We start from the raw sequence: 26,436 nt of genomic DNA, 5'->3' as shown, positions 1-26,436 counted from the left end.
TTGCCATTTTATTTTTCTTTTTGGTCCCCCTATATTTATAAGATACTTAGTAGTCATCTTGACAAAGGACTTTACTTAGAGTTATGTGTAATCAGTAATATCAGAGTGTAGCTGAATGAAACAGTCAGTTGTAAATTATGATAGCAATAGCAGAACAATAGCATTTAGACTTATATACCGCTTCCCAGTGCTTTACAGTCCTCTCTAAGCAGTTTACAGAGTCAGAATATTGCCCCAACAATCTGGGTCCTCATTTTACTGAGCTTGGAAGGCTGAGTCAATCTTGAGCCAGTGAGAATTGAATTGCCAAATTGCAGGCAGCCGGCAGTCAGCAGAAGTAGCCTGCAGTACTGCATTCTAACCACTGCACCACCACGGCTCTTGATAGTGGACATGAATATAAATATAACACAATGATGTTTTTATTATTGCAGGAACTGGTTTCTTTGTGCAACTTTCATAATTATGATAACCTGAGGCATTTTGCAAAGAAGCTTGATCCTCGGAGGGAAGGTGGTGATCAACGAGTAAGTTGAAAGTATTTTATAAAAGTAATGTGTAACATGTACATTATGCATAGCAACGTCCAAACAGGATTGGTCAATGACATGTATTATATCAATACTCTGAGTTGTGTGTGTTCAGATACAATTCGGACCATATTTGGCACATCTAGAACTAACTACTAAATACTAAGCGCTAAGCTATATTACATTATTCACTGGCTTTTACTGGTTTGTTTACTTACTGGTAGTCCTCAACTTACAAACCATGATTGAGCCAGAATTATGGTTGTAAGTCATGCCAGTCATTAAGGAACCTATCGTGTGACTGCACCCAATTTTACAACCTTTTTCGTTGTTGTTAAGTAAATGCCGTGGCCATTAAGCAGATGCTACGGCTGTTAAGTGAATTCATTGTACCCAATGGGCTTTTCCCCCCCCCTGGAAACTGGAAGCAAATGTTAGTTTCTGGCAAAAATCAGAAATTGTGGTCATGTGACTGCAGGACCCTGGCCAATGGCCATGAATGTGGGCCAGTTGCCAAACAGCCCAAATGCAATTGTGTTGCAACTTTGAAACCTTGTTATAAGTAGAATCTGGGGAGGTCTGCCGTAACTTCAGATGTAAGATGAAGACTACCTGTCTAGTAATAATTTGACATTTGACTGAAACTTTAGTTTAGTGAAATAATTGGCATTATATAACATACCTGAACGTAATATATTTAAAGTATCCTCAAACAAATCTGAGAACAGTCCATGTATCCTTACTAGATGGATTTAAAATCATTCTGGATTAAATGCGATGACGCAAAGCTAGCATATTCAGCAGTATATTTTCACTTCATAAAAATTTACAGATTTTGATCTTAGACGAAAAATAAAAATGTATATTTAATACAGATTACTTTTATTTTGGTAACACGTTTGATCCACATATTAGTGAGAAAATATCTCCAGTACTGTTCTTGACTCTCAGAGTAGCAGTGGGTAATCTCTTGCTTGTTGCTGAGTGGCTTCTTGGTCAACATTTTTTTTAAAAAGTGTACTGCCTGAGATACAGAGCTTTGTATTAACTTTCAAACATGTCAGTCAGCTTGCTGGTCTGACCATGGCTCTGATCCTCATTGGGAAGAAATCTGTATTTTTGAATGGCATTAATACCATTCGAAATACCAGCAGTAGTCATTACTTAGACTTCGGATTTCCATTTGCACTATAGAATGTGTAAGTTCACAGACAATTTTTATGTTTTGCCCTTTGGATCGAGTTTGGGATGGGAAAAAGATTGGAACTTAGAATTTTGGCTTTGTACCGTTAACATGTTTCAGTCCTTTACTCATTTCTCTAACGTTTTTGCTAAAGCTTTGGCATAAATAATTATTGCCATAGTAGTTTGAAAACCATATTTGTCTAAGATAGAGGGAAGGCTGAATTGTCCAACTTGAATTAAATTGGGAAAAGCTGGATTGTAGGAGTGCTATTAGCAACTCAGGAATTCTACTATGAAAGTTGCTGTATGGCTAATTAATACAATCAGCATCCTGTTATGAATGAATTGGGTTAAAGAAGTATTTCTTCCCTTTCACCAAATTAAATAAATTATTTACTGTAGTTTGAAATTAAAAAGTGTGTGGCATAATAATGTCAGGTTGAGAGAGATCTCTGAGAGCCAGCAACTGCTAATTGATAAATAAAAATAATGCTAGAATGTTTTATTTCATTGATAATTTAATGCAAACTATATGTTGCTTAAACAATTAGCATTCCTTTGGACCACTGGACTATGAGAGTCTTCAGCACGAACTTGCATTAAAAGAGACTGTGTGGAAAAAAGTGTCACCCGAATCAAATGAGGACATCTCCACAACTATAGTGTATAGAATGGAAGGCCTGGGAGAACAAAACTAGTGCACTGGGCTCTAGTTTCAGAGAGTTTGATTTCATTTTTAAACACACTCCAGTTTGTCTAGATTACACTCTGGTTTGTCGAGATATTAGATTTATTATTTTGACTTTGGTCAGTTGTAAATATGCTTGAGTTACCCCAAACTGGTATACCAATAATTTTATACTAATTGTTTTAATATTTTTTTTTTACAATTTGAAACAAAACTGAATGTCTGCTATTTAAACCTGTGTCATACTTAAGGAATGAATTGTAAAATGGGAATTTTAAGGGGTGCTGTAAAAGTGAGAAATCTTGCAATGCAATCAAAATGCAAATAGCATAATTGTTAACCAAGAACATGACAACCAAAGATATAGGAAAATTTAAGTCCTGGATCATAAGTAGATATTTCTTTTTATTGTTAATAATTCTAAAAATTACCTTTCATCTTTTTCATGAACAGTGTAAAAACCTGGTTCCATTTATTCCAATTAAATTCAGTTAATTTCAGTGTAACCGACTGTAAATGAAGTTAAGTGTTCAAGTGCTGCTTTGCAACACTAGCAAAAATAATTTTTATATAAAGCATATTTGTAAACTTATTAAGCTTGTGTAAAAATATCAGCATGTTGTTATTAAGAAAGCCATGTTGGATTAGACAAAAATTCGAATTCTAGGATTCTGTTTTTTCAATGGCCACTTAGCATTCTTTTGCTATTTTTCACTAGCAGTTGATATTGTAAGTCATTCTACTTCTGATATAAAAGGTAGTGTATAAGCAATTAGGACTAGCATCCAGTGATAGCCTCATTCTTCATGAATGTTTCTCATTCATTTTTAAAACCATAACAAGTTTATGACCATCCCTATATCTTAAGAAATAAATCCCATAATACAACTGCTCTGCTCTGTGAGGAATCAATTCCTTGTGTGGTTGGTGATCTTGGTTTCTGATATTATAAAAAGGAAGAAATAAATATTTATTTCACTGATTTTTATACTCTCTTTATTTTTACTTTTCTAAGCTAAAAACTTATATTAATATAATATTTTATACATATTGAACTATTTCTAGTAAATCTAGTAGTGTGTTCGAAAAACGTACTTTTATTGAGCCTTCAGCTTCTGAAAATAATGATTGTTTGATTTGTTTTTGCATCAAAAATCAGCTACAAAGGCTAGTTTCCCCTACTCAGTCATGTGTAATTTCAGTAGCCTACAACCCTAAAAAATTAGCACCCAACTATAGATGAGGTACAGATATGCTCAGGATCCACTGCCAAAAACCTCCATTTATTTATTACATTTATATGCTATCCATCTCCTCATGGGGCTGAATTTTAATACAGTTGCTTCTGTGTTGGAAGCGTATTGTGCTGTTGTAGGATATGTTTCCTCTGTCAGCCAAGCAAAATATAAATTACTGGGTCAAACTTTAATTTCAGCACAATTTGAGAGAAGAATCATAAATGCGGTAGGCTAGAAAAGAGATTTTCTTCCTCCACTTCCTAGCATTTTTCCACAAATGCAGGGATTGATTCCCCCCCCCCTTTTTTTTTGCATCAACTGAATATTGATGCATTTGGTCATGACAGAGTTGACCAACTGGCTTGTCACTTGATCCTAATGTGGACTGAGAGAGAATGAATGGCTCAAATTCATACAGTCTTATGTTTTCATGCCTAAACCAGGATTAGCACTCATAGTCTTCTGTTTTCCACCCTGGTGCCTTAACCACTAGATCATATTGGATATCATTTGTTTAGAAAACAAATAACACTCAATATAGATAATGCTGTGTTATATGGACCAACAGTCTTGATATGAGTAAATATTCTATATATTCATATAATAAGTGTTATCTATTCTCATGTCGGGTTCTTTCTATATTTACTGACAAGGCTTTTAGTCAACAATATTTTCTTCTGCAAATGAAAACTTGTGCTCAAGCTCAGTGTTAATTACTGGCTTTAAAAAAAATCAGCATGGTTATGGTATTTTCCTTATTTAGACTACTAAATATCTCAGAAAATTTTTAGGAAGGAAAATAATATTAGCGTGTTCTAAGCCAGGAGTGGGGAACCCTTTAGGTGTTGCTGAATTATAACTTCAACATCTCTTACAATGGGTAATGCTGCCTTTGTTGGGAGAATTGTAAACCAGTAACTTGGATGCAGCAAAGTTTCTCTATTCATAGCATGATAGATTTGGAAGGGGAGAAAGATCCCGTAGTCCAGGTCTTGCAGTGTACAATTCCAAGATCCTTGAGAGCGGGCTGTCTGACTAAGAGCTCAGAACCTTCATAGGCAGATCATTCCATTATTGTACAAATTCTATTTTCAGGAATTTTTCCCTTACATTTAAATAACAGTGCAACTTCTACCTAGCCCTGATTTTTGTGGCAGTGGACCATCTTCCCTAAAGCAATCTAGAGCAGGGGTCTCCAACGTTGGCAATTTTAGGACTTGTGGACTTCAACCAGGGGTGGGTTTCAAAAATTGTTCGAACCACCTCTGTGGGCGTGGCCTCCTTTGTGGGAGTGGCTTGCCGCCCATGTGACCGGATGGGAGTGGCTTGCCACCCATGTGACCGGATGGGAGTGGCTTGCCGCCCATGTGACCGGATGGGAGTGACCTGCCACCCATGTGACCTGGTGGGAGTGGCCAAGACGATGTTATTACTAGATATTACTAATTAATAGATATTATTAATATTACTAGATCATTATTAATGCATAGATAACTGTGGGACATTACACACCCACCCACACCCACAAACTATGACAGTGCTAGGAAAACACCAAAAAAATAAAAATCCCCCCCCCCAAAAAAGAAAGACTGCCAATGAAACCAGTTTTTTTTTTCCTAAGCCTAAGAACAGGAAAGACAAAGTCACTGGAATAAAAACCATCAAGGCAATGTGGAAAATTATAAAGGACAGGCACTCACAGAACCATCAACCACCTCAGAATTACCTAAACAAGTAAGGTGACCAGATTTTCAGATTGGTAAAGAGGGACACCATTGACCGTGGGGGGGGGGGGGAGCTAGGCCGCGGCAGTTACTGCCAGCCTGCAACCTTGCTAGGGATGTCTGGTCACCTTAATTATATACATCCTCTCTCTCTCTCTATCCATCCATCTGTCTATCTGACTGCCTATCTAGTTATGGTATCCCTCTCCCTCTTTCCCCCCTCTCTTTCTCCATCCATCTATCTGCTTGCCTACCTATCTCTCTCTCTTTCTCTCTATCCATCCGTCTATCTGCCTGCCTATCTGTCTATCTAGTTATGGTCTCTCTCTCTCTCTCTCCCTCTCCCTCTCTCATTATCATCTATCTCAGTGCTTCTCCACCTTTTTATAAAAATATTTTTTTATTTTTTTTGTTACATAGACGACACATACCCACAACAATAAAAACAAAACAAAACAAAAAGAAAAAAACCCATCATCACATATAGCATGTCGTTTGGTTACAAGTGTTTTAACATTTATCATTCTTATACATTTATTATTTCATTTAATAGGTTATAATATACAGTTTGGGTTGCTTTGTTTACCATCCCTTCCTCCTGTTATAACACCACCTTATTTTCCCTTTCTTTTCTCCCTTCCTCCCTTCTCTACTTTCTTCCTTCCTGCTCTCCTTTCCCTTCCTTCTTCCTGTACCTTTCTCCTACTCCTGCTCTTCCTCATCCCCTTCCTACCCTCTCTCCTCCTCTTTCTCTCCTTTCCATCCTCCTCTCCTTACCTCTTTCTTTTCACCCTCCCTCCCTTCTCTACTTTCCTCCTTCTTCCTCTCCTTCCCCTTCCTTCTTCCCTTCCCTTTCTCTTACTCCTGCTCTTCTTCTTCCCCTTTCTACCCTCTCTCCCCCTCTTTCTCTCCTTTCCATCCTCCTCTCCTTACCTCTTTCTTCTTTCCCCCATCTTCCTTTCATTCTCTCCTCCTTTCTCCCTTTCTCCCAACTCCCTTTCTGGGAGTTGAAGTCCACACACTTTCAAGTCTCCAAGGTGGAGAAAGACTGATCTATCTAATTCATATAATTATTTCTCCCTCTCTTTTTCACTCTCTTTCCAGCGCACACACGCAAATGCATAGGGCAGCCCACCTCACACACAGGTAACTCCGGGCGGTTTACGGGAAGAGGACAGCCGACCACTCAACCACGCGGGGGGGGGGGGGGCAGGATTTCGCCAAGAAAAGTTAACTTTCCTGCGAAAGGGGCCGGCAGCCTCTCAGCTCTTCCCGGCCGGGAAGACCTCCCCCCACTTCCACTCCTGCGACCCTCCTCCCGCCTCCTCGGAGCTTCAAGCAAGCTAACTGGGAAGGCTGGGGAAGAAGAAGAAACGGAGGCGCGAGGTCAGCGGTCCTTGGGGGCGTGGCGGAAGCCCTGCAAAAGCGCCCGTTCCCCAGCTCGGCTGCTGTTGTTGCTGCTCATGGCAGAAGGGGAGGAGGAGGAGGAGGAAGAGAAAGCAACGGGGCGATCCCTGCAGCCGCCGACGCGGGAAAGGTGCGCTTTGACAGGGCTGCCACAGCCCTGCAAAAGCGCCCGTTTCCCAGCTCGGCTGCCGTTGTTGCTGCTCATGGCAGAAGGGGAGGAGGAGGAGGAGGAAGAGAAAGCAACGGGGCGATCCCTGCAGCCGCCGACGCGGGAAAGGTGCGCTTTGACAGGGCTGCCACAGCCCTGCAAAAGCGCCCCTTTCCCAGCTCGGCTGCCGTTGCTGCTGCTCATGGCAGAAGGGGAGGAGGAGGAGGAGGAAGAGAAAGCAATGGGGTGATCCCTGCAGCCGCCAAGGCAGGAAAGGTGCGCTTTGACAGGGCTGCCACAGCCCTGCAAAAGCGCCCGTTTCCCAGCTCGGCTGCCGTTGCTGCTGCTCATGGCAGAAGGGGAGGAGGAGGAGGAGGAAGAGAAAGCAATGGGGTGATCCCTGCAGCCGCCAAGGCAGGAAAGGTGCGCTTTGACAGGGCTGCCACAGCCCTGCAAAAGCGCCCGTTTCCCAGCTCGGCTGCCGTTGCTGCTGCTCATGGCAGAAGGGGAGGAGGAGGAGGAGGAAGAGAAAGCAACGGGGCGATCCCTGCAGCCGCCGACGCGGGAAAGGTGCGCTTTGACAGGGCTGCCACAGCCCTGCAAAAGCGCCCGTTTCCCAGCTCGGCTGCCGTTGCTGCTGCTCATGGCAGAAGGGGAGGAGGAGGAGGAGGAAGAGAAAGCAACGGGGCGATCCCTGCAGCCGCCAAGGCAGGAAAGGTGCGCTTTGACAGGAATGCCACAGCCCTGCAAAAGCGCCCGTTTCCCAGCTCGGCTGCCGTTGCTGCTGCTCATGGCAGAAGGGGAGGAGGAGGAGGAGGAAGAGAAAGCAACGGGGCGATCCCTGCAGCCACCGACGCGGGAAAGGTGCGCTTTGACAGGGCTGCCACAGCCTGCTAAAGCGCTCCTTTCCCAGCTCGGCTGCTGTTGTTGCTGCTCATGGCAGAGGGGGAGGAGGAGGAGGAGGAAGAGAAAGCGACGGGGCGGTCCCTGCAGCCGCCGACGCGGGAAAGGTGCGCTTTGACAGGGCTGCCACAGCCCTGCTAAAGCGCCCCTTTCCCAGCTCGGCTGCCATTGCTGCTGCTGTGGGCGGAAGGGGAGGAGGAGGAGGAGGAAGATAAAGCAGCGGGGCGGTCCCTGCAGCCGCCAAGGCAGGAAAGGTGCCCTTTGACAGGGCTTCCTCTCCGGAGAGGTGTTTTTTAAAAAGAAAAACCCTGCAGGCACCCAGCGACAGGGGCTAGGAACCCGGAAGTTAATTACTTCCGGGTTCACTGACGAACCGGATCGCAAGAACCGGTGCGAACCGGTAGGAACCCACCCCTGACTTCAACTCCCAAAAGCAAAGCTGGCTGAAGAATTCTGGGAGTTGAAGTCCACAAGTCTTAAAATTGCTAAGGTTGGAGACCCCTGATCTAGAGTACTCTTTCTTGAGGCTGCCCTAATAGGAATGTCCTCCATTCCTTGCATTGTTACTTTTGTTGTTCTCCTCTTAATATATTTGAACCTCTCAGTATCCTGGAAATATGATGTCCAGATTTGTGCACAGTAGTCAGATTGGTACCATTGCAGAGTAGAGGAGAATAAGGATGCCATGTGCTTTGAGTACAATGCTTCTTCTAAAGTACCCAGACCTACCTTGGCCGTTGTAACAACTGTCTCACACTGTTTTCTCATGTTCATCCTGCTTTCAGTTACAATGCCTAAGCCCTTTTTGATAGTGTTCTTCCAAGCCATGAATCTCCCATTGTGTATATGTGCTCTGCATTTTTATTCCCCGAATATAATAACTTACATTTTTCACCATTGAAGGGTATTTTGTTCATTTCAGCCCAGTCCTCCAGCCTGTCCAGATTTTGCAAACTCCTTCTCTCATCCTGGGTGGTGGCCTATTTATGACATCTGGAAATTTGATCTACATGAGGAAAGTTTGGTCAATACCAGCACTAGAATGTGCTCTTGAAGCACTGAGGAATATAGGAAACAAAACTGCAGTGCTAAGTTACATTTAAAGAAGTTATGATTTATCAATCTCTACAACTCGTGCTCTTAGAAAAGTATCCATATTATAATGACTGCAATGTTCAGATTATCATGTCATTGGATTGGAAGTGATCCAGACAGATTGATAAAGATGAAACTGATCTGATTGGTTGGTTTTGAGTGGTGTCTTCAGTGTAATTTTTAAGAAAACTGCTTTTAAACAGAATGAAGCTTATACTGACATATTGCTGCCCCCATAAGACTTTTAATGTGTTGCGTTTGTATTTTGGATGTGGTGAAATAATTTACGAATCCTTGTTTTAAAAGGCATGGTAATTGGGGGTGGGTGGGCATTGTTAGTATCAAACTATCAAAATGTTATTTATGGTCCAAGGCCAAAACCAGAAAGTGAGAAAACAGACAATAATTAATAAAATGTGGACATTATATTGGACTAAGATGGGCAAATGATTTTGGCCATTTGATGTTACTAAAATTCTGTCCTCATAGTGCTTACGTAGTGACTTGGCTAAAAGTGGGAATGGTGATAAGAAATAAGTACTGTTTTTCTTGAAATGAGAAAACCTGTCTGAGTTTAAAATTAAAGTACTCCATTTTAACCTTGAAAGACTTCATAAGCTAGTAAAAAGTCTGTTTCAAATTTGATATGGGGTGTTTTGAATTCAGAGGAGTTCAGATTTGAAACATTCTACATCTTTCATCTTAAAGACTTCTAAATTATATCCACCAGAGAAATTACTACATTCCAGGAGAAATCAACATTAAGGGCAAGACCTCAAAAATTGACAGAATATTATTGTGTTTATTCTGTTATTAGTACAGCTTAATGCATTTGTGTTCATAGCAGTATCAGTTCTTCGTATTCAAACATTTGTCTTGTATTCTCCATTCTACCCTATGACATACTTAATATTTCATTAAAAATACAATGTATTTAAACTTTGTTTGATCATCTTTCTATTATTTTTTTTCTTCTGAGTTTTAAATATTTGTTATGTGTTCCCATTTTTCATTTAAATTGTATGTTATTTATGTACTTTGAGCCAATACACTTTGTATTATAATAAATTTTTATTTTAAGCAGAATATTTTGCATTTTTGTTCTTTTACATATGCAATCTAAGACATAATTTGATACCGAGAATGAAAAGCATTCTTGTAGATTTTGAATAAAAAAGATAAAGAGACACTTACTGTTTGCTTACATTATGTTTGGGTGTTATAAATTGATAACAGATTTTTGTTTTTCTTTTGGCAGTGCCTGCTGCCTTTCTTATCTTGCCACCTTTCATCAGCTTGGAGGGTGACTTGAAAACACATTTGTTTGGGCCTATAGCACAGCATGCTCTTGCTAGGCGCACAACTCCCCATCCCCACTAACTGCTGCTGTTCCCTGGACATGAGCAGAATATTTAAAGCATATCCAGGCAGAGAAAAAAATACCCTTGCAGAGGATTAGAGAAGCATATATTTACACACACACACACACACACACACACACACACACACACACTCATACTATAGAGCCGAGGTGGCGCAGTGGTTAGGGTGCAGTACTGAAGGCCACTACAGCTGACTGTTATCTGCAGTTCAGCGGTTCTAATCTCACCGGCTCAAGGTTAACTCAGCCTTCCATCCTTCCGAGGTGGGTGAAATGAGGACCCAGACTGTGGGGGTGATATGCTGACTCTGTAAACCGCTTAGAGAGGGCTGAAAGCCCTATGAAGCGGTATATAAGTCTAACTGCTATTGCTATTGCTATCACATGCTCAAGTAAAAGTGCCTTGCATACAGGTACCGATTGAACACTTTATATCTGAACCTATACATTGATCTTGATTCATACATTTATACATGCTTTAGGCCATCTTTATAAGATATGATTATTTGAAGGCATTTGCATGAGTAGATAAGAGCTAATCTCTCATGGATAAGTTTCTTTTGTTTTTAACCAAGTGGTTTCCAACTGCTGATTTTCTCTTTTTGGCAGTGAGTTTCCCTTTGTAAATCTTTTTTTTTTTAAAGATTCTGTCTGCCTGTATATTTTTGTGTATAGATACAGTATGATTCTTTTGAATCATAATCTTAGAACAAAATAAAGAGAGTTGTCAATCCTTTGAAACTACTCTAATAGATCGGTGTAATTGTAGTTAAATTTGAATATGACATATTTTCTGCATTAAATATTCTGCTTTTTGTGGCTTCTTCATAGCTCTGTCTTTTAATAGTGGTTTACTTTCACTTTGGAAAATGTAAGGTCTAGAAAAAGGACGTGGGTGGTGGTGGATGAAAAGAAGTCAATAGAAACACCTTGGAGCAACTACAGCTTATCTTTTTCATGTCTTGATTCATATATGTCATTGAGATTACAGTCCTCTACCCCCTTATCCAGGAAAGTCTATGCAGTTTTATAACTAAGAAGGCAATATCAATTATGACACAGAGTATTTTGTGATATTACTCTCTTTATTTCAATAAATACTTGAATTCACTCTATATTAGTTTAATAATTTATTTTGGTTTTTTGAATTAGTTGTTTGTTACAATGAGAAGATATTTATGAAATGTTATAAGCACAGAGAAAGATCCAGTATAGTGTAGTGGTTAAGGCATCAGACTAGAAATTGGGAGACAGTAAATTATATTCCTATGTTAGGCACAAAGCCAATTGGGAGATTTCGGGCCAGTCATTTTTTCAGCCCTAGGAGACGATGGCAAATCACTTCTGAAAAAGTGCTTTACAAAGAAGACAACAGCAACTTACCCAGACAGTCTCTAAAAATTGTGCCTAAGGACTAGACATAAATGTACAGAAAAGGGGAATCAAAAATCTAGAACTCTTTCCCACAAAAAATTTACCGTATATACTCGAGTATAGGCCGACTCGAATATAAGCCGAGGCACCTAATTTTACCACAAAAAAACTGGAAAAGTTATTGACTCGAGTATAAGCCTAGGGTGGGAAATGCAGCAGCTACCGGTAAATTTCAAAAATAAAAATAGATACCAATAATGTTTTTGAATATTTATTTCAAAGAAAAACAGTAAACTAGCAGTGTATTCAATGAAATACTTCACTCACCTCATGATGCTGATGTCCCACTGTGATGATGATGTCCCGTGCAGCCGCGGGAGCGATGTCCCGCCTCCTATGACACACGGCACAGTGATTCCTATCATTGGATCACTGTACCAGAGGAGGTGGGACATTGCTATGTGGCTGCTTGCCATAACAAGGAGGAGGTGGGACATCGTTGCAGAGCGGCAGGAGGGGGAGGAAGGGGAATCGTAAAACAGCCCTGCATTACATTAGAATGTGAGGAGGGGGGATGGTGCGCAGCGCGCTGCGCGGCAAACTGACACAGAGGGAGGGGAAACTCACAGGGGCGCCGGGCCATTCACGAGCGTCACCCAGCGGCATGGCCCCGCCCCTTTTTCTCCTCCATTTCGGGCAAATTTTTCACTGACTCGAGTATAAGCCGAGGCGGCTTTTTTCAGCCCAAAAAGTGGGCTGAAAAACTCGGCTTATACTTGAGTATATACGGTAGTTGTGATAAAACAAATGAATATTTCTTAAACTTTTGTACTGAGATCATTGTTGCTTTACTTATTTACTTATTACTTATTTATGCTGTGCCAAGTGCAACAAGATTCATTGGGTACTGATAGTATGCCAAGAGATTGGGGTAAAGAAGCAGGGTATAATCAGGGTATAATCACTGATTTGCAATGCAGAATTCCATAAATAGAAATGCACATTGCTTCCATATGCTGGATTTCCGTCGTTATTCAAATAGCAAGAATAAATGCTGCTTGGAAAATGTTGGGTGTGTATGGCAGAGATTTTGTCAGGTGTTTTCTTTGGTTTTCCTTTGTTGCTACTTTATTTAAGAGAGAACTCATGGATCACAATATTTAATTTTTAACAAGTAGGAAAAGTTATCCCAAATCAACTTTAAATCATATGACATCCAAGGATATTGGCTTAATTACTGGATTCAGGTTTAACGTTAAACTAGGCAATGGTTGCAGCATATTTTTTTTATGTTGACATTTACCTCTGGAGATGACATCTGTAAAAGTCCAAAGAGTTTTCAGCTATTTTTTAAAAAAAATATTAAGCATACTCTTCTAAGTAGTCAGCAAATTGCAAATTCAAAGTGGTATGTAAAGCACTGCTTAGCACATTTAATCAAAATCATAGCTACTTGTTTGACTTAGGCAAAGAACAAAAAAATTGCATATTCTTAGTACCACAATCATTGCATTGAGTTCCCGACAAAAAAGGGATGTGAATAATCCTAAATAATTATAGCATCATAAGAATAGATTTCTTTCAATACAAAGTATCAAATCATTTTTGAATAAAAAAATAATGGAATTATATTTGAAAATAACATATATCTTTATGTGTTTGTTCACTTGAACAATTCTACCATATTTTAAGACAACTTTTAACTAAAGGAAGTCCATTTGTCCCCCCCCCCTTGGGGAATTATGGATTCCTGCAATGCAGAATAAATTGTTAAATCTAATAGTTCATATTCAGTTAGACATTTCACCTATTTCATTAGAGATATGTGGATGGTCATGTCTGAATATTGCTTGCCCAATATATCTCTTATGTGTTTAAGGTACATGCTGCTACATTAATTTGATTCTTGCTTTTATTACCAAAAGCTATATCTCTATTCTTGCTTAAATTGCCAACAACAATATATATCGCTACATATCTTTCTTTATTAAAAATTTTAAGGGAAGATAAAAATTAACAAGAAGTGATGTTTAGAATAAAGGAAGAGAAAAAGATAAAGACAAAAATGCAGAAAAAGAAATAAAATATAAAAATGATTTTATTATTTTCTTTTACAAAAGTTATAAATGTATATTAACATCTTACATTTTCTATATATTTTTTCTAATTATGAAAACCATATTTCATTTTTTTGTTTCACACAAAAAGTCAGGAGTTTTTAGTCAACATTAAACTTAGACAATATTTTGTCTCTAATTAAAGTTGTCAATTTTGGCCACCTCAGCAAGTTTCATCATTTTCACCATCCATTCCTCCATTGTGGGTAAAATTGACTCTTTCCACCTTTGTGAATATAATAATCTTGCTGCAGTTGTCATATATAAAAAAACACTCCCATGTTTTTCTCCAAATATTAATCAATTGGTCCTAAAAGAAAAATTCAATTCAATTGCATATTAATCTTTACAATCTTCTGTATTTAATACATATATTGTCTAAAAGTTTCTAGCTTTTTTGCACTGAATTGATAAAACATCTCTTCTTATGTTTTCATTTCCAGCATAAATTCATAGTACCTTTATACATTCTATACATTTTTTCCAGTATCATTTATCAACGATACATCATTTTATAAAAATTCTCTTTAAGCCACATATTCTCCCATTGTTCTATTTGTAACCTAAATGTTTAGCCCATAGTTGTCCAACCATTTGGCTTGCCTGGGCCGGATTGAATGAATTGTCTTGGGTTGCAAATAAAACATGCAATCTAGTTAATGTGTATAAATAACAGACTTCCTTTATTTTTTAAATATTTTTATTTTATTTTCTTGTGGTGCTGCATTACTTGTTGTCCAGAACCACATGCAGGCCACGGGTTGGGCATACCTTGTTTAGCCCATTTTATCATACCTTCTTTCATTTGTTCTTTTTCTGTTTCAAAGTTTAATAGAAGTTTGTACGTTTTATCAGTAATGTGTTCATTGTTTGTATACATTTCTGTTCCAAATTCAGTCTTATAATGTTCAAAACCAAAAATTCTTTTATCGACTTTAAATCTTTCTAATTACTGGACATAAGAAAACAATTGACATGTATACTCTTCTATCTCTAGCTGTTCTTTTGATTTGATTTTACATTTATCCTTGTCAAAATTCTATTATAGCCAACAGTCAATATCTTCTGGCCAATGAAATTGTATTCCTTCATGTGGCCTCAAAAATTGAATTAACCTTTTATATTCACGTCAGTGGTTTCACATTGATTAATGCCATCACTTGCCATATGTTCACTTGCATTTATGTTCACCAAACAACTCATTTCTGTACTCTTTAGAATTAGGTGGGACTTTAAGCACAGAGGCAAACACAATACACAAATTCAGCTGCTGAGGAAACGAACCAACATTAATTGAAAGTACAAAATCATTTAAATAATGTCAGGGAAATAGCAGTTAGCAATAGCAGTTAGACTTATATACCGCTTCATAGGGCTTTCAGCCCTCTCTAAGCGGTTTACAGAGTCAGCATATTGCCCCCAACAACAATCCGGGTCCTCATTTTACCCACAACAATCCGGGTCCTCATTTTACCCACCTCGGAAGGATGGAAGGCTGAGTCAACCCTGAGCCGGTGAGATTTGAACAGCCGAACTGCCGAACTAGCAATCAGCTGAAGTAGCCTGTAGTACTGCACTCTAACCACTGCGCCACCTCGGAAACCCAAAGGTTTCAAAAGTAACTGGACTTTTTTTTTTCTTTGAAACATTTAGCTTCTCATCCAAGAAGCTTCTTCCATTGGGGAAATTTATTGTTAGGAAATTCATTCTCCCCTCACAAATCATCACACATGTATAAAACGTTAGCAATAGCAATAGCAGTTAGACTTATATACCGCTTCATAGGGCTTTCAGCCCTCTCTAAGCGGTTTACAGAGTCAGCATATTGCCCCCAACAATCCGGGTCCTCATTTTACCCACCTTGGAAGGATGGAAGGCTGAGTCAACCTTGAGCCGGTGAGATTAGAACCGCTGAACTGCAGATAACAGTCAGCTGAAGTGGCCTGCAGTACTGCACCCTAACCACTGCGCCACAAACACTCCTGAAGTCATGAGAGGATCTATGATATTGGTATGAGATAGCAGGTATAAAAATATTTGCAAGCTGAATTGAGGCAATAGCCCAAACTTGCTCATCACAACAACAACTGAGGGAGTCGGGTCTGTAAGTTAGAAATGAACTAGGTTAGGTTTGATCTATCTCCTGCTGAATCCTAAATTACATATACAGACTTGTACATAATCTTTTTAGGTTCCCAGCTAGAGAATAATTATTTCAGGAAACAGCAGTTGATTTATAACATAGCTAGCCATTATAATCTGGACCAAACTTGTTTTCCAAATGGAGTAAAACTGAATGTTTGCAGTGTCACCAGGTATTTCTCATGCACTATCTTTGACCTTAGTTTCTTTACATAATTTCTTAAATTCCAGGTTTTGATTTAAGAAGTTTGGTAGATTTTATTTGGGGGGGGTTCTTTCTATCGTGCTCGACTAAGCCGCGCCTGATTAAACCGCATCGCTGATGTCATCAACAGGGCGACAACAGCCAGCGCGGAGAAAGAAGGGCGCTTTAAATAGTGCTTTGAAAGCAAGCCGATTCAACTTAAGGCAAGGGTTAGGGTTAGGGTTAGGTTTAGGGTTAGGTTAAGGGTTAGGGTTAGGTTAAGGGTTAGGGTTAGGTTTAGGGTTAGGTTAAGGGTTAGGATTAGGTTTAGGGTTAGGTTAAGGGTTAGGTTAAGGGTTAGGTTTAGGGTTAGGTTTAGTGTTAGGTTAAGGGTTAGGTTTAGGGTTAGGTTTAGGTTTAGGGGTTAATTTTAGGTTTAGGGTTTACAGCGTGCTTCTGTCTCCGCGCTGTTGTCGCCCTTTTGATGACGTCAGCGACACGGTTTAGTCGAGCGTGGTTTAGTCGAGCACGGTTTTGTGGTGGAACCTCTTTCTATATGGAGGTATTTTAAATCACAACTATCCTTCCAGATTTGCATAAAATTTAATGCTAAAACTATGTAAAGTAATAGTTTTGTCTTTGTCAGTATGTTTAATAATCAACAACTTTCTTACTTCACCTGCCTTGATTATGAAAGAAACTGGTTGTCCTGTTTGGTACCACAAAATAATTATACATTTTCCCTTCGGCTAAAGGGACACTTGTTTTTGTTCTGCAGACCTATATAAAAACATAGTGTATATTACTCATTTACTTATGTTATTTTGAGGATATTTTGTCATATTTACATGGAGTAATTCTCCAGGGCATTATTTAGGAATACAAAAATTGGGACTGATCAGCACTTGAGTGCTCTGGAGACACCCTGCTGACCTATTCAAGAGATAAGCTTTTCCTGAAGAGGTTCACAGAGGAAATACAAATGCCTGCAGAAGAAAAAGCTTTAAACAAGCATGCATGCATTAGGACCGTTTGCAGCACCGTAACAGTCATTTGAATGACGTTATTGGAACTATGGCATAAGCCATAGTTAATTGTGTATATTCATACATAAACGCTCACTGAACATTTGTTAAATTGATTGAAACACTGACAACTGGGATAGCTACAATATACAGTAAAATAAAAAAATCCAAAAGTAAAATCAAACATTAAAACTAATGAAAATGAATTAATTTGTTTTTTAAAAAACTCTGTTCCTTGCCTTTTTAAAAGACAAGTTAAAACCTTCAAACAGATAAGTATGGTCCAAAAGGCAAGATGGTGGCCACCATTGTGCAGTTGAAGCTCCACCCACTTTTTAAACTGTAGCTATTCTCTTGACATTTTTAGTACACTGTGGACACCCACACCCTCAACTTGATAAAGCATACATTACAAAAAATTCATAGCTAAAAAGGAGTCTCACCTCTAAGTTGGGAGATGAACTAATAAAGGGAAACCTCCTCAGATAATCTCAAACAGCAGGCAGTGGGACCAGCGGGTGGAGGGGGTGTGTGAGGGAACGGGGACTAATTGATAGACAATGTTTGTAAGACAAATACATATAATCTTACTATTTATTCATATATATGTGAAATGCAGAAAAGATTTTGGCAGCTCCGAGAGAGAAAACATATTTCTTTGCCTCACATCTAATAATATCACACTAGTGAAATTAAGGGGTGGTGGTGATAAATGTAAATTATTTCTAGATTTTATTGCTATTCATTTCCAGACTTAGAGGCCACCTAAGGTCTTGAAGACTCTGGGTGGGTTGCAAATAAAAAGGATCAGAGATACAATAAAAAAGAATCTGTCTGACAAGAAAAATAGTCCACTGGGTCCGTTCAAGAGATATAGTAAACCAGGGGTGGGTTTCAAAAATTGTTCGAACCTACTCTGTGGGCGTGGCCTCCTTTGTGGGAGTGGCCTGCCAGCCATGTGACCTGGTGGAAGTGGCCAAGACGATGTTATTACTAGATATTACTAATTACTAGATATTATTAATATTACTAGATCATTATTAATGCGTAGATACCTGCGGGACATTACACACTCACACCCACACACAAACTATGACAATGCCAGGAAAACACCAAAAAATAAGCATCCCCCCCCCAAAAAAAAAAGACTGCCAGTGAAACCAGTTTTTTTCCCTAAGCCTAAGGATAGGAAAGACAAAGTCACTGGAATAAAAACCATCAAGGCAATGTGGAAAATTATAAAGGACAGGCACTCACAGAACCATCAACCACCTCAGAATTACCTAAACAACGAGGGTGAAACACACTAAATCTGGCAAAGCTGCCTTGCAAGAAACCTGACCTGCCTTGGAGTCTGCAGCAACTTGCACAGTAAAGGCAATTAAGAACTTCTCTCGCTCGTGAGATTTTCTTTACTGTGCAAAGGCTTGCTTTAAGGCTGCAGGCTCTGAGGCTGCAGGCACCCAGGGAGGGGGGCAGGGGGAAATGCTGCCCATCTGTCCCCTTCCAAAGCAACCTTGCAGGCTTTCAAGATCACCCAGAGAGGCGTTTTTTAAAAAGAAAATCCTGAAAAGCCACAAGATCTGGAGAGACGGGCAGTCGGTCTTTTTTGGGGGAGGGGGGAATCCCCAGAACCAGGAGCGCAACCTGCATGGCTTGTTCAAAGAGCAAAAGAAAGGGACAGGAGAGGAGTTCGGCTGTTTGAAAAGCCCTGCTTGGAACTCCTCTCCTGTTCCTTCTTTTGCTGTTTCTACATGCCGAGTGGGTCGTGCTACTTTGTCGGCAAGGGCGCTTTGCAGCGACCGGCCAGGAGCGCTACCGGCGTTCCGGGAAGTTAATTACTTAGAGGTTCACCGACCATCCGGTCCGCGCGAACCGGGGTGATCCAGGAGGAACCCACCCCTGTAGTAAACAATGACAAAAAGCCCACACCCTCATAACCTACCCTAACACGAGGCCTGGAAGAACAACCAGGTTTTAAAACATTTTCTAAACATCACAAGGATGGGGATTATCAAACATAAACTTACTATGTATTTCTGGACAGATCTGCAAAAAGTAATGGTTGTAAAAAAAAATCACAGAGATGCTTGGAACTCTCATCTGTTGGGAGGGTGATTTTACCTAAATTGACTTCAAGAACATAAGCATTGATAAAACTATAGACCAAAAAAATGACATGCTTTGAGAAAGAGATATTTCAGTTTATCTCTTCGAGACCATCTGTCAAATGTGAAACAGATAACTTTAAGTGAATAATGGGATTAAGGAAAGGAAGTTACCCAGAGCTATTTCAGGAATCTGAAAAGGAAAGCTCATTCTTATTCTCACGCACTTGTTCTGATGGTCCTTCCTAGTCGATTAATTACTTAACTGTGTGAGGACCAGTGGAAAAATTAGTTTTTCAGTGCCATTATACATTTTAACAAGGCAGTTGTTAAGTGAGGATTACCTGTATTTAGCTTGGGTAATGAACTAAAGATTTTCTTGTAAAAAATTGCATCCAAGATCCCTGTCCTAGAGAAGTACCACATTTCTCACATCTTTTGTAAGCTAACAGCTTGACTAAAAGACATACATACTTTTGGATAAAGAACAATAATTTCCAAGGAGGGAGGAGGTGTTATGGGAAGAAGCATTGAAATAGCCTGGGTCCAACTTTATAGGTTTTAAAATCTGCAGTTTATTTCATCACAAGCAGCTTGATAAGCAACACAGCACTTTTAAGATTATTTGTAATGGGATATCTGAGTTCTTCAAGAGATCATTCTATAGCAACCGGGTTTTAAGAAAAGGAATACATCATATCTATCTGGAACTGTGGCTTCTGAATCTTAATTCCAATTTCATCCCTTCCATTATTGACTCCAGATAAGTAGATATTCAGGGAGGCACATGACACAGAAATAGACATATTGACAACACCCTGACTAATCTCATGATTTTCTTATAGAGACTTAAGTACCATTTGAGACAAAATGAAGCTCTGAGGACAACATCTTAATGCCTGTTTAAAACAAACTCCACCCTGAAAGATAGAAATGGGACCACTCAAAGCAGTAGCTCCTCTTATCTTGAAACCTTTCTCAACAGGAAAGCTGTTGAGAAAATCAGAGTTACCAACTCCTCTGTAGATATTCAGAGAGACAATCCATCAGGTCAGTCATGGATACTTCAGTCCTGAAACCCACAGTCAGTTTGAAATGGATCAAGATAATCTGCCTTTTCTAGCCCTGCCCATAGCTCACAAGACTAACCCTCTTCTTACTTTACCTAGCTATGGATTTTTAGATGTTTAGACATTGGTTTATCATTTCCTGGCTCTGAAATGGTTCACCGACAAAAGGACGAACGACAAAACCGCGCCTGACTAAACCGTGTTGCTAATCCTTAACCTAACCCTAAACCTAACCCTAACCCTTAACCTAACCCTAAACCTAACCCTAACCCTTAACCTAACCCAAAACCTAACCCTAAAGCTAACCCTTACCTTAAGTTGAATCGGCTTTCTTTCAACGCGCTATTTAAAGCGCCCTTCTTTCTCCGCGCTGGCTGTTGTCGCCGCGTTGATGACGTCAGCGATGCGGTTTAGTCGGGCACGGTTTTGTCGTTCACCCTTTTGACAGGTCACGCTCTGAAATATCCAATGTAACTGCTATGGAAGAGAACTAACAATTGCCTCAAATATGCCTTCTCTTGATTTCTCTTAGGGAGGGGTTTACGATAGTATTACCCAATACAACTGTCATAAATCCCCGGTAAGAAGCTACAAGTCAAATTAGAGCCCTACAGGACGAGTAATCAAAAGTATGGCTCTGTCCTTACCTCGCCAAATTTGAATCCAGTGCAACTATACAATAGTTGTGAGGTTAGCCCTTGAATTAACTATTCATTGGTGGCATCCAAACTGACTCGCCACTCAGTTAGATAACAAATCTGTACCAGAGGTGGGTTCCTACCAGTTCGCACCTATTTGGTAGAACCGGTTCGTCAAATCTACTGAACCAGTTAGAAGAGTTTCCACCAGTGGACCCGGAAAGCAGGCCACACCTACAGAAGAGGTTCCAAAATTTTTTGAAACCCACCACTGGCAAGGATCTTGTAACTTGACAGCTTTAAGACTTGCATGCTTCAATGCCAGAGTTTCTGAATAGCTACTTGGACCAACCTAAGTACTAATTCATAATTTCATATCTGGTCACATGGGCGGCAAGCCACTCCCATCTGGTCACATGGGCGGCAAGCCACTCCCACAAAGGAGGCCACACCCACAGAGTAGGTTCCAACAATTTTTGAAACCCACCACTGATCTGTACCAACTCACAGACATAAGGCTCTGGAAGAAAAATACAGAGAAAAATGCTTTGTGCTGCACATTGTAATGTGAGATTCCCCAAAGTGCTCAATTTTGGGAATACAAGGGTTAATGGGACTATCTGAGGGGTCAATTATTGTCATTGTTATTGGTGGCACTATTAGTTAAACTAGTATTTATTAATACTATAATGCTTTCATGTAAATGTTTGGGGGTTTATGAACAATTTGAAACTTTATGAGGGGATTGATAAACTGAAAAAAAATGGAAATCCCTGCTCTAATAACATATACTGTACCTTCAAAAATCTTTGTATTGCACCTCAACTAAATGCATGGTAGTTCTTTCTCCATTTGCAATCGTTTTGTAAGCCTTGCTGTTCCAGTTCCTGAAGCTCATGGGGCCATCTTTAGCGCAGGTCAGAGAGGGTGCCTCCCAAAGACCCATTAGATCACACAAAGCAGGCCTCCTCCAGGTTCTGTCTACCAGCCAATGTCATCTGGCCACTACCCGGGGGAGGGCCTTCTCTGTGGCGGCTCCGGCCCTTTGGAACGAACTCCCCGCAGAGATTCGGACCCTCACCTCTCTCCAGGCCTTCCGAAAAGCCGTTAAAACCTGGCTGTGTTGGCAGGCCTGGGGTCGATGAGTTCCCTTCCCCTCTCGAATTGTGTGGCTGTTGGTTGTTTTTAAATGCCTGTATTTCTGTAGCTTTTATGTTTTTCCCTTCCCCTCCTTGCGTTTGTGCGCCGCCCTGAGTCCTGCAGGGAATAGGGCGGCATATAAATAAAATAAAACTCAAACTCAAACTGCTTAGAAACAATAGTGTAGCAAATCCTTTAAAAAATCCTCCATTTTCATTTATCAACCAGGGCAACTTTACTGTAGCTGTCCTGCTTGCACGCCCACCTATTAATTCACTGGTAAACATTTAATATTTGTCTAAACCTCCACAATAGTGAGACTTGTATTTCTAACACATTGAGAAGACAGATGACATAAATACCCTTTTTAACATACTATTTAAATCTGCAGTTATTATTGGAGATACAACATTGTTTACAGTAGCTTTTGCTTTTTTGAGAGCAATGGCAAGCAGTGGTTTGGCTTACAGGCTATTTGTATTCATTTCTAATTGCTATTTCTGTGGCTGCCCAAACATGTTAGATTCTATGTGCCAAAAAGAATTAATATCAGCAACATGGATAGTTAAAACAGTGCAAGATCAGAAGATGTGGAGATATCTGGCCCTTGGAATCACCAAGAGTCGGACACGATTGAATGGATAACATCATCATCATGGATAATTAAGACAACCAATAAAGATGGCGAGATTGGGAGATAAAACCACAAAAATACACAAGAACCCATTCAGATTGAATAGTGGACTCCCTTGTGTCCAGGGAATGTTTTCTCAGAGAGCAAACACAGCAATTGTGACAGCTTGTGTAATAGGCACAATATATAACCACTTGTGTTGGGTATTTTAAATTGTAAAACATAATTTCTTACTCAGAAAGTCCAAAAGCGAAAATATATTAATGTAGTGTGTTGAAGAATATGTGAGGCTAAAGGCATTCACTGCAATGCAAAAATGATATATTATTTCGTGACCCGTCAAAACCGCGCTCGACTAAGCCGCGCCCGATTAAACCGCGTCGCTGACGTCATCAACAGGGTGACAACAGCCAGCGCGGAGAAAGAAGGGCGCTTTAAATAGCGCTTTGAAAGCAAGCTGATTCAACTTAAGGTAAGGGTTAGGTTTAGGGTTATGTTAAGGGTTAGGGTTAGGGTTAGGTTTAGGGTTAGGTTAAGGGTTAGGATTAGGTTTAGGGTTAGGTTAAGGGTTAGGTTTAGGGTTAGGTTTAGGTTTAGGTTTAGGGGGGTTAGGTTTAGGGGGGTTAGGTTTAGGGGTTAATTTTAGGTTTAGGGTTTACAGCATGCTTCTGTCTCCGCGCTGTTGTCGCCCTGTTGATGACGTCAGCTACGTCATCTGTTTAGTCGGACGTGGTTTAGTCGAGCACGGTTTTGTGGTGGAACCATATTATTTAATAGTTGCAATCAGCCATTTGCAAGGCAACATAATGCACAGTCTAACCATAGAGATCTTAGACTTCCAATAGTCAAAGCTCTAGATTGGGTCTGTCCAAATGACAGACCATTGTCTGCCAAGAATCTCTGTGTGGCATATTAGTGCTCTTTAAAAAATAAATCTGCTGCTGCCAATCATCAGCACTATCAAGAAGGATCTACTGCCTTGAAAACCTGCCAATTCCTCCAGGCCTCATCACAACACTGTCAGCTCCATCGCTCTTGTAGCACCACTACATCTGTTCAGTACTCCATTCTTTGTGACCCACAGTTATTTTTAATTTGTCATTGTGTCCCTCTTTTTCCTTTATATGTTGTGAAAGCTTGTTTTAGATCAGTGTTTCTCAACCTTGGCAACTTGAAGATGTCCGGACTTCAACTCCCAGAATTCCCCAGCCAGCGAATGCTGGGAGTTGAAGTCCGGACATCTTCAAGTTGCCAAGGTTGAGAAACACTTGTTTTAGATGGACAAGAAAAACCGGACAAGATAGAAAGGAAGTTAAGTGAAAAATGAGAGCTTTTCGAAGAAGACAAATTCATTAGGAAACCTTAAGGAATTGACATTCAGGGAAGAACTTAGTTTCTGCGCCAATCTGCTTCAGCTTCTGTTGATTTTGAAAGAGTATGTATGTCCCTTCTGAAATTGAATTTGGTAAATCAGTAAGATGTCAGCCAATAAAAGGGGGAGGGAGAAAATCTTCCTGGACTGGGGGATAATCACACCTGATTGAGAGACTAGGATCCCTTGCTGGATATTAAAATCAAGAATATTTTCCCCACAATTCCCACGACTCTAGTTATTCCTGGGTGCAGACATTTTGCATCAATTAGTGGCAATTCTTCTTGATACCTTTGAAATTCAACCTGACTTTTTCCCCTTGATGATCCCGAGTATATGTAATGAGGATCACATTAACAATAACAGAATAGCACTGTATCACTATTAATGACCCAGATTTTACTTTGCTGCTTAAACTTCAAAGACCTCTGGAAAAGCCATACTTGGGGGAATCAGCCATTCCAAAGAAGGGCAATGGCCACCAGAAATGATCACCTGTCACCTCCTTGCCTTGGTTCCACCACAAATGCGCGAATGACAAAAGCGCGCCTCACTAATCCGCGGTGACAAAACCGTGCGACGAAGGAGCGACGAATGAGCCCTGAAGCGCGCCGACAACAGCCTAACCCTAAACCTAACCCTAACCCTAAACCTAACCCTAAACCTTACCTTAACTTAAATTGCGCTTCTGTCGGTGCGCTGTTGTCGGCGCGCTGTTGTCGACGCGCTTTTGACATTGCGGTTTTAGCGCAGCAGTTTTGTCGGCGCGCTTATGACGTTCGCGCTTTTGTCGGGTCACGCCTTGCCTTCTACCATTGTATATATGCATAAGACAGGAACTTCTCTAGTCACTTGGATCAAACAAAGTTTTAAGAGTGACCCGTGTAGAAGTCTCAAGTACTGTAGCCTATTAATTCCTATGTTGTGATTCCTGAAGTATCTAATAGTAACAGCTTTCATTCCAATTGATGAGGCAGACACACATGAGGATGGAGCTTCTTTACATGAATAAATAGGGGCTTGTCCCTCTAAACCATGCCATCTTCATCCTCTCATCATTAGTAGTTCATCAGTTTTCAAAAGAATTTGGAACGAGCAAGAAAAATGTTACCATCTTCTGACCTTAATAATTAACATTCAAAGAGATTTAGAAATCAAAAGTGTTGCAATATCATCTTCCTGTCAGATATTCTTGGCTTCCAGAAATTCTGCTCTACTTTCATTAATCTTATTGGACTGAGGGCCAGAAATAGCTCTATAATCTACTGTGGCTGATTTTATTGCAACTGGCTTTCTGTTTTCAAAAACCACAATGAGCTAAATAACTTTTTCTCCTTTTCTGACTGCCAATGCACGGATAAATGCTAGACAAACTTAATTCCCAACAAACTGTTTTTTTTAAAAAAAACTCTAGACATTTCCAGCAAATTCTGAATGTCTGCTTCCAAAATATTTCCTCCTGAATAGTGCAGCCAGCAATGAGAAATAAAAGTTGCCCCCGTCCCGTCCCCACACAGCATTTTAAAGTGATATCTAGGCCATTTGTAGGGAAGCTGAGGGGGAGAATCAGACTCACAGCCCTTATTGAGAGTCTCTGAATAGATGTCACCAGGCCAGCAGAATGTCAGAATCCCACCAGACCACTGGAAAGGGCTCAGGAGCCTTTCCCGGTTTAGCATTCATTCAGCTTCCCCAACTAAACAGTCCAGGAATGAAGAGATAGTGTGCGCAAATCCCTGCTTTAGGCAGCCCATTGAAACAATGGAGGAAAAAAATACACCCCAAAAGCCTTTTGGATGAAGTCATTGGTTTTCAATGAACAGACAGCAAAGGTTTTCCTGTTTTGTTCTTCCAAGCTTTGTAGCGTTGCAAACAAATCCATGCATGAAGAAGCTGAATGTTAGGCTAGCAAGTTTTCTTTTTAGCTACTCTGACTCCAAGCATGGATGAAACATAATCCAGGTTATTAAATGTACTGGAAAATAAATTCTTTCCCCCTTTTTTTTTAAAAAAAGAAACCCACAGTAGGTATGTATTGCTGATTAAAATCCTGGAATTCTTGGGGATTGCCTTTATTTCACTATTGGATGGAGGGACTTAATTACAAATGTGGAATATTCATAGCCAGCCCTTTGGTCCAACTCACAGGAAACACATTCATCTCAGAAAGGATAGGATCTATTCTTTGCATAGCTGAGTTAATCCCACTTTGAGCTGGATTATGGAAGGCATCTCCTGTTAATAATAGGTGCAAAGTCCTTGAGAGGGCACCAGCTGTTGAAGCATTTCCTACTTCTGGTTGCTTGCTCCCAACCGAGTTCACTTGATAGCTT

The 26,436-nt window shown here is 40.1% G+C and overlaps 1 protein-coding gene across 5 annotated transcripts in view; it reads left to right on the top strand.

Annotated features, from left to right (window-relative positions):
• GLS (glutaminase) overlaps positions 1–26,436 on the top strand; it is a 77,820-nt gene that overhangs the window by 38,231 nt on the left and 13,153 nt on the right. For 2 of the 5 annotated variants that reach the window (XM_014060918.2, XM_014060916.2), the window contains 2 exons: positions 435–527; positions 2,267–2,886. In XM_014060918.2, coding sequence (XP_013916393.2) covers positions 435–527; positions 2,267–2,413 — 240 coding nt within the window. In that variant the 3' untranslated portion in view covers positions 2,414–2,886. Of the gene's footprint in view, positions 1–434; positions 528–2,266; positions 2,887–8,745; positions 10,140–26,436 lie in introns of those variants that run through there. The other 3 variants (XM_087707801.1, XM_087707806.1, XM_014060917.2) reach the window with 2 other exon arrangements.

The sequence above is a fragment of the Thamnophis sirtalis genome, unplaced genomic scaffold (genome assembly GCF_051295495.1).
Source record: "Thamnophis sirtalis isolate CommonGarterSnake01/CBP01778 unplaced genomic scaffold, rThaSir2_p1.2 scaffold_1, whole genome shotgun sequence".
Classification (NCBI taxonomy): Eukaryota; Metazoa; Chordata; class Lepidosauria; order Squamata; family Natricidae; genus Thamnophis; species Thamnophis sirtalis.
The sequence above is the reverse complement of the archived record's forward strand: the minus strand, read 5'-3'. Positions and strand labels throughout refer to the sequence as shown.